General features: G+C 39.0%; 1 protein-coding gene across 1 annotated transcript; it reads right to left on the minus strand.

Moving 5' to 3' along the window:
- Nucleotides 1-852: 852 nt before the first annotated feature.
- On the minus strand, nt 853-3,096 carry LOC132719216 (uncharacterized). The gene is made up of 2 exons (XM_060702968.1): nt 2,970-3,096; nt 853-2,548 (listed from the first exon to the last, which is right to left on the minus strand). The coding sequence occupies exons 1-2, from the start codon at nt 2,974-2,976 to the stop codon at nt 1,125-1,127; spliced, it is 1,431 nt and encodes a 476-aa protein (XP_060558951.1). The 5' UTR covers nt 2,977-3,096; the 3' UTR covers nt 853-1,124.
- Between the last annotated feature and the right edge of the window lie 7,171 nt (nt 3,097-10,267).

Raw genomic sequence — 10,267 nt, forward strand, 5'->3', positions numbered from 1 at the left:
GGGCGGGAATAGCGAGACATTTACACAGCATGAAACTCCAACAATAGATGATGATTTATGCAATAAGTTCGTGCATAAGCATGAGCAAAAACTTAAGGGCGCATTTAATAAGTCCGGTGGGGCTTCTGCAGATGCTGGCGCATTAAGCGCTAAGAAACCGCATTTTCCTTAGAAGTCATTTAACAGTGAAACTACCGTGATTGCAATAAGTTATTTCCGTCGCGTGCAACAATGACACGTGCTTGCGTGATTTTATCCGTTCATGCATCTTTTTTTTTTTTTAATGTATATCTGCATACGCAGTTCTTATCCTAGAATAGATTACAATTCCTGCGTCAGTAGAATAATTTGCTGTTATACCTTGAATAGATCTTTTTACAGATTGTTATTATTTTCATCAATTTTCCACATATTAAAGTAAAAGGTATAACATATTATTATGTTTCTCAGATGTACACATTGTAGTCATGTTCGAAAAGCATGAAAGACACGAGATTTATGAGCTAAGATTTGGAACAAGGTACATAACTATTATTTGAATAGGTCTTTTAAATAGATAATGGTCGAAAGATAATCAAGGATTAAAACCAGTGACACAATATAGAAAATACCTGATTAACTTTGTCATTTCATGAAATGTTATATCAACAGAGTCAAGGAAAGCGATATAAAACGGTTCTGTGGCAAATGTTGCGATATTATCTGTAAAGACTCAAATGTAAGTCGAAATGAAATGCAAACAAAACAACCTTGTGAACACCAAAAGTTCATATTTCAAATATACCTTTTGGTGCTCACTCGGTGAAATATATTCCGATCTTACACTGAACTAAACAAATATCCTCTATATAAAACGGTTCTGTGGCAAATGTTTCGATATTATCTGTAAAGACTCAAATGTAAGTCGAAATGAAATGCAAACAAAACAAAATTGATTAGTTTTCATTAATATTGCTATATATAAAAAATGTCGAACACCTCTACATAGAAAACACTCTTGAAAATATTTATTTTCATACCACACGATGAAAATAAATCCTGTATTTATAGAAAAAAAACCCTGAATTTCCTCTATATATTCAGAAATTTCATAGTCGTTCAGTACAGGTATCTTGTGATAAGGTTCACCATTTACAATTACTGTTGTCTAAATATTTTGTTTCGAGATAATAGACGGCTTCTTCTGTTTCGTCTTGGAACATTATTTTCGGTAGAATATCGTCTTTCTTAAATACACTTTTCGGAAAAGACGTATCTGTCGCTAAATTAGAAACTGATCGAGAATTATCAAAAATTGGTAGAGACATATTAAGATGATTGACAGTACGGATTGAACTTTGAAAGTATTCGCGATCTGGAATAGTAGCGCATTTTCTAACTGGAGAAACATATACTAAACTGCGTCGGACATTGTGTGGCGTAGGTTGTCCACGGGCAAATGAGCGAGTGCGACATAAAGGTGAAAGTCCGTGAACAAACCTATTTCCCGACGGTAATGAAAACGAATCTGAGTGTGAATGTGTCTTCCTTATTGGTGAGTCTTTCTCTTTAGGATCCGGGGTTGAAGTTCTGAATTGACTTTTAGCTAGGTAGTCGATATCATGTTGAAATTCTGCAATACACGAATTAGAATCGTCACTTCGGAAATCACTAAATTCACGTTTTGAAGAAGATAGTTCCGTGCCAAAAGGAGATTCTATTTCATCCATTTCACTTGTACATGAAGACTGTTCGGAATACGATCTGAATCGGGAATCGGATCTGTTCAGGTGTCTGAAAAATGATGACGTGTTTTGAAGAGATGATGATGATAATGATGACGTTGATGTGGAAGAATCGTATCGTATTTTCACCGGTCCGTGGTCGCTCTCTTCACTACAACAACTGAGATTTGAAGAATTAAACGATAGAATACTTTCACTGTCACACATCATACGAACTATTTCCGGATTACTCAAAGACATAGACACGTCTCGTGAGTGAGTTGTCGCGCATGACGAATTATTTGTCGAATTTAACGGATGTGACGTCGAAAAAGAATGATTTGCATTGGGGTAGTAATTAAAATAATGATTAAGAAAACTACCCTTTAGTCCAAGATCTTCTTCCAACTCGTTCGGTCTAAATTTGTTCAACAGATACAATTGAAAGTTCGTAGACAAATCTGATGATTCAAGTCTTACATCTGAATGTTGTAATTCGTTCAATGTCTTGCTTATCAAGTTGCTCTTTGGATAATTTAGATGGCTGGTTCTTGATGTTATTCTCTTGCAGGAAATATCGTCATACCTGGTATCATTGTCTATCTGACTTTCTATAATTGTTTCTAAGTTTGATTTGTTTTCAAATCTGAACCCTTCTCCACCAAAGTCAACTTCGGATACATGCCCATTGCACAATTCATTGACCCTTTCTTTACCTTCAATTATGACTGCATCTTTATTAAACTCCAAGGCAATTTCTTCCTCTCTTGAGTTCTCGTCCCGTCTTGTCTTTATTGACAATCTTTCAAAGTCCGCCATAACGTTTCCTGTGCGGTCATCTTTGTCTTAAACAATATATGAGACCAAATGGATATGTTTACATAATTTAAAACATAAACTATTAACTATCTTAATATTCAAAGTAAATAATCCTCTGGTAACCATGATTCGTTACCCTTAACAATATAGTTTAACTAATTCGAACTTTTATTGTGACGAAAATATACTGAACTATACAATTTAGAACTGAACAAATAGAGATTTACCACGGTCTGCTAGAGTAACGGACACGTCATGAGACGTTAGGGTATAGTAAAATTGTATCAAATCAAAATCAAGACGGAATTGGGGCACCCGACGATAAAATTTGTTGTACGTCAAATGCTACATATTTAGCCATAAGGTGTCATACAAATACAATTACTTTATAGTAATTACTAGCACTGATATTAGAGTCTTGATAATTCGTAAATGCAACTCAGTTACCTTCCATGCTCGAAATTTAATCCATTCTTTATTTCTTCTATAAAAAATTGGTCGAATTATTATGATTATTATGGTTACGCTATGTAAAATGTCCAATGACGTCATGACGTCGAGCAGACGGATTCCCGCCATTATCATTAAATAATAAAATTTAATAATATCTTTATTTAAAGAATGTAACATGTAGATAAAGCACCATACAAAATTACATGCTCACGCTCAAAACATAATATGCCTACATGTGCATTGCATCACTGTTTAATCGAACTTCAAATCTTTAAAACTAAAAATCTGAACTTGATACAACTTAAAATATGAATTTGAGGTTGTCATTAGAAGTTTAAGAAAAAAGTACTTTAATATTTTATCGTAATTGTCCTAGTTTTCTAAGAAGCACGCAACTTACGTTCCATTCCTTTAATTTAATTACATTTTCTTTGGATCTATTTACAGGGAAAAACGACATGTCCTTCATGTATATGGCATTTTCTTTCTGAAATAAGTTTTGAATGCATAACAAAATAATTAGAGTTTCTTCATAACAATGCGTCTCAGCAACTGATAGCCGAGTGTTTTAACACAAGACATGCTGTTCTTTTAATCAAAGAGTTCTAAATTGGAAAACTGAGACAAGATATCTGCCTCAAAACTTTTAACTGTGACGTTTGACGTGTGGATTCTACGCATCGTCCCAAATGAAATAAACGGTTGACCAAAGTAATCATGATTATTCAGGTTGTTTTTTTTTAACCGGAAATGAAAATCTTGTACATGGACTCTGCATGTCGTTCAATTAAAACTACGTTACCTTGTACGAGTACATGGACTCGGCATGTCGTCCCAATGACAACTATATAACCTTGTACATGGGTTCGGCATGTCGTCCCAATGACAACTATGTAACCTTGTTCACGAACTCGGCATTTTGTCCCAATAACAACTACGTTCCCTTGTGCATGGACTCGGCATGTTGTCCCAATGACAACTACGTAACATTGTACATGGACTCTGCATGTCGTCCCAATGACATCTTCGTTACATTGCACATGGACTCGGCATGTCGTCCCAATGACAACTATATAACCTTGTACATGGCCCTTTCATGTCATCCCAATGACAACTCTATAACCTTGTACATGGACTCTACATGATGTCCTAATGACAACTACGTTACCTTGTACATGGACTCTGCATGTCGTCCCAATTGGGACATGTAGTCCCAATGACAGCTATATAACCTTGTACATGGACTCTGCATGTCGTCCCAATGATAACTACGTAACCTTGTACATGGACTCGGCATGTTGTCCAATAACAACTACGTTACCTTGTGCATGGACTCGGCATGTTGTCCCAATGACAACTTCGTTACATTGTACATGGACTCTGCATTTCGTTCCAATGAAAACTACGTAACCTTGCACATGGACTCTACATGTCGTTCAAATGATAACTATAACCTTGTACATGGACTTTGCATGTCGTCCCAATGACAACTCTATAACCTTGTACATGGCCCTTTCATGTCGTTCCAATGACAACTCTGTAACCTTGAACATGGACTCTGCATATTGTCCCAATGATAACTATGTAACCTTGTACATGGACTCTGCATGTCGTGCCAATGACAACTTCGTAACCTTGAACATGGACTTTGCATGTCGTCCCAATGATAACTTCGTAACCTTGTACATGTACTTTGCATGTCGTCCCAATGACAACTATGTAACCTTGTACATGGAATCGGCATATGTCGTCCCAATGAAAACTTCGAAACCTTGTACATGGACTCAGCATGTCGTCTCAATGACAACTACGTTACCTTGTACATGGACTTGGCATGTCGTCCCATAACAACTATATAACCTTGTACATGGACTCTGCATGTCTTCCCAATGACAACTATATAACGTTGTACATAGACTCGGCATGTTGTCCCTTTGACAACTATATAACCTTGTACATGGACTCTACATGTCGTCCCTATTACAACTATCTATCCTTATACATGGACACTGAATGTCGTGCCAATGATAACTATGTAACTTTGTACATGGACTCTGCATGTCGTCCCAATAACAACTATGCAACCTTGTACATTGACTCTGCATGTCGACCCAATGACAACTACGTTAACTCGTACATGGACACTGCATGTCGTCCCAAAGACAACTATGAAACCTTGTACATGGACTCGGCATGTTGTCCCTATGACAACTATATAACCTTGTACATGGACTCTAAATGTTGTCCTTATTACAACTATGTATCCTTGTACATGGACACTGCATGTCGTGCCAATGATAACTATGTAACCTTGTATATGGACTCTGCATGTCGTCCCAATAACAACTATGCAACTTTGTACATGGACTCTGCATGTCGTCCCAATGACAACTTTATAACCTTGTACATGGACCCCGCATGTCGTGCCAATGATAACTATGTAACCTTGTATATGGACTCTGCATGTCGTCCCAATAACAACTATGCAACTTTGTACATGGACTCTGCATGTCGTCCCAATGACAACTTTATAACCTTGTACATTGACCCCGCATGTCGTCCCAATGACAACAACTTAAACTTGTACAAGGACTCTAAATGTCGTCCCAAAGACAACTACGTAACCTTGTACAAGGACTCTAAATGTCGTCCCAAAGACAACTACGTAACCTTGTACATGGACTCGGCATGTCGTCCCAATGACAACTATGTGACCTTGTACATGGACTCTTCATGTCGTCCCAATGATAACTATGTAACCTTTTACAAAGACACTGCATGCCGTCCCCATGACAACTACGTTACCTTGTTCATGGACTCGGCAAATCGTCCCTATGACAACTATATAACCTTGTACATGGATTCCACATGTCGTCCCTATTACAACTATGTATCCTTGTACATGGACACTGCATGTCGTGCCAATGATAACTATGTAACCTTGTACATGGACTCTGTATGTCGTCCCATTGACAACTATGTAACCTTGTGCATGGACTTTACATGTTGTCACAATCACAACTATTTAACCTTGTACATTGCCTCTGCATGTCGTCCCAATGACAAATGGACTCTGCATGTCGTCCCAATGACAACTATATAAACCTTGTACATGGACTTTACATGTTGTCACAATGGCAACTATGTAACCTTGTATATGGACTCTACATGTCGTCCCAATGACAACTACGTAGCCTTGTACATGCACTCTTTATGTCATCCCAATGACAACCTAGTTACCATGTACATGCTGATGCACTCTGCATGTCGTCCCAATGACAAATGTATAAACCTTGTACATGGACTTTACATGTTGTCACAATGACAACTATGTTACCTTGTACATGGACTCTGCATGTCGTCCCAGTGACAACTACGTAACCTTGTACATAAACCCTGCATGTCGTCCCAATGACAACTATATAACCCTTGTACATGGACTCTGCATGTCGTCCCAATGACAACTATGTAACCTTGTACATGGACTCTGCATGACGTCCCAATGACAACCTTGTAACCTTGTACATGGACTTTACATGTCGTCACAATGACAACTATGTAACCTTTTACAAGGACTCTGCCTGTCGTCCAATTTACAATTACGTTACCTTGTACATGGACTCTGCATGTCGTCCCATTGACAACTATGTAACCTTGTACATGGATATACATGTCGTCCCAATGACAACTATGTTACTTTGTACATGGACTCTGCATGTCGTCCCATTGACAACTACGTTACCTTGTACGTGGACTCTACATGCTGTCCCAATGACAACTACATAACCTTGTACATGGACTCGGCATGTCGTCCCAATGACAACTATGTAACCTTGTACATAGACTTAACATGTCGTCACAATGACAACTATATAACCTTGTACGCTGAATCTACATGCTGTCCCAATGACAACTACGTAACCTTGTACATGGTCTCGGCATGTCGTCTCAATAACAACAACGTTACCTTGTACATGGACTCTGCATGTCGTCCCAATGACAAATATGTAACCTTGTACATGGACTTTACATGTCGTCACAATGACAACTATGTAACATTGTATATGGACTCTACATGTTGTCCCAATGACAACTGTATACCCTTGTACATGGACTTTACATGTGGTCCCAATGACAACTATATAACCTTGTACACGAACTCGGCATGTTGTCCCAATAACAACTACGTTACCTTGTGCATGGACTCGGCATGTTGTCCCAATGACAACTACGTAACATTGTACATGGACTCTGCATGTCGTCCCAATGACAACTTCGTTACATTGTACATGGACTCGGCATGTCGTCCCAATGACAACTATATAACCTTGTACATGGACTTTACATGTTGTTACAATGACAACTATATAACCTTGTACATGGCCCTTTCATGTCATCCAAATGACAACTCTATAACCTTGTACATAGACTTTACATGTTGTCCTAATGACAACTACGTTACCTTGTACATGGACTCTGCATGTCGTCCCAATTGGGACATGTAGTCTCAATGACAGCTATATAAACTTGTACATGGACTCTGCATGTCGTCCCAATGATAACTACGTAACCTTGTACATGGACTCGGCATGTTGTCCAATAACAACTACGTTACCTTGTGCATGGACTCGGCATGTTGTCCCAATGACAACTTCGTTACATTGTACATGGACTCTGCATTTCGGCCCAATGACAACTACATAACCTTGTACATGGACTCGGCATGTTGTCCCAATAACAACTATGTAACCTTGTGCATGGACTTTACATGTTGTCACAATCACAACTATGTAACCTTGTACATTGACTCTGCATGTCGTCCCAGTGACAACTAAGTTACCTTGTATATGGACTCTGCATGTCGTCCCAATGACAACTATATAAACCTTGTACATGGACTTTACATGTTGTTACAATGGCAACTATGTAACCTTGTATATTGACTCGACATGTCGTCCCAATGACAACTACGTAGCCTTGTCCATACACTCTGCATGTCATCCCAATCACAACCTAGTTAGCATGTACATGCTGATGCACTCTGCATGTCGTCCCAATGACAACTGTATAAACCTTGTTCATGGATGTAACCTTGTACATGGACTCTGCATGTCGTCCCAGTGACAACTACTTTACCTTGTACATGGACCCAGCATGTTGTCCCAATGACAACTATGTAACCTTGTACATGGACTCTGCATGTTGTCCAATAAAAACTACATGTATATAACCTTGTTCATGGACTCTGCATGTCGTCCAAATGACAACTACGTAGCCTTGTACATGCGCTCTTCATGTCATCCCAATCACAACCTAGTTAGCATGTACATGCTGATGCACTCTGCATGTCGTCCCAATGACAACTGTATAAACCTTGTACATGGCTGTAACCTTGTACATGGACTCTGCATGTCGTCCCAGTGACAACTACGTAACCTTGTACATGGACCCTGCATGTCGTTCCTATGACAACTAAGTATCCTTGTACATGGACTCTGAATGTCGTCCCAATGACAACTACGTTACCTTGTTCATGGACTCGGCAAATCGTCTCTTTGACAACTATATAACCTTGTACATGGATTCCACATGTCGTCCCTATTACAACTATGTATCCTTGTACGTGGACACTGCATGTCATGCAAATGATAACTATGTAACCTTGTACATGGACTTTACATGTTGTCACAATCACAACTATTTAATTTTGTACATTGACTTTGCATGTCGTCCCAATGACAAATGGACTCTGCATGTCGTCCCAAAGACAACTATATAAACCTTGTACATGGACTTTACATGTTGTCACAATGGCAACTATGTAACCTTGTATATGGACTCTACATGTCGTCCCAATGACAACTACGTAGCCTTGTACATGCACTCTGCATGTCATCCCAATGACAACCTAGTTACCATGTACATGCTGATGCACTCTGCATGTCGTCCCAATGACAACTGTATAAACCTTGTACATGGACTTTACATGTTGTCACAATGACAACTATGTTACCTTGTACATGGACTCTGCATGTCGTCCCAGTGACAACTACGTAACCTTGTACATAAACCCTGCATGTCGTCCCAATGACAACTATATAAACCTTGTACATGGACTCTGCATGTCGTCCAAATGACAACTATGTAACCTTGTACATGGACTCTGCATGTCGTCCCAATGACAACTATGTAACCTTGTACATGGACTTTACATGTCGTCACAATGACAACTATGTAACCTTTACAAAGACTCTGCATGTCGTCCCATTGACAATTACGTTACCTTGTACATGGACTCTGCATGTCCCATTGACAACTATGTAACCTTGTACATGGATTAACATGTCGTCCAATGACAACTATGTTACCTTGTACATGGACTCTGCATGTCGTCCATTGACAACTACGTTACCTTGTACGTGGACTCTACATGCTGTCCCAATGACAACTACATAACCTTGTACATGGACTCGGCATGTCGTCCCGATGACAACTATGTAACCTTGTACATGGACTTAACATGTCGTCACAATGACAACTATATAACCTTGTAAGCTGACTCTACATGCTGTCCCAATGACAACTACGTAACCTTGTACATGGTCTCGGCATGTCGTCTCAATAACAACTACGTTACCTTGTACATGGACTCTGCATGTCGTCCCAATGACAACTATGTAACCTTGTACATGGACTTTACATGTCGTCACAATGACAACTATGTAACCTTGTATATGGACTCTACATGTTGTCCCAATGACAACTATATAACCTTTTACATGGACTTTACATGTCGTCCCAATGACAACTATATAACCTTGTACACGAACTCGGCATGTTGTCCCAATAACAACTACGTAACATTGTACATGGACTCTGCATGTCGTCCCAATGACAACTTCGTTACATTGTATATGGACTCGGCATGTCGTCCCAATGACAACTATATAACCTTGTACATGGACTTTACATGTTGTTACAATGACAACTATATAACCTTGTACATGGCCCTTTCATGTCATCCAAATGACAACTCTATAACCTTGTACATGGACTTTACATGTTGTCCTAATGACAACTACGTTACCTTGTACATGGACTCTGCATGTTGTCCCAATTGGGACATGTAGTCTCAATGACAGCTATATAAACTTGTACATGGACTCTGCATGTCGTCCCAATGATAACTACGTGACCTTGTACATGGACTCGGCATGTTGTCCAATAACAACTACTTACCTTGTGCATGGACTCGGCATGTTGTCCCAATGACAACTTCGTTACATTGTACA

Source organism: Ruditapes philippinarum, unplaced genomic scaffold (genome assembly GCF_026571515.1).
Source record: "Ruditapes philippinarum isolate M1 unplaced genomic scaffold, ASM2657151v2 ctg69_1_1_1_1, whole genome shotgun sequence".
NCBI lineage: Eukaryota > Metazoa > Mollusca > Bivalvia > Venerida > Veneridae > Ruditapes > Ruditapes philippinarum.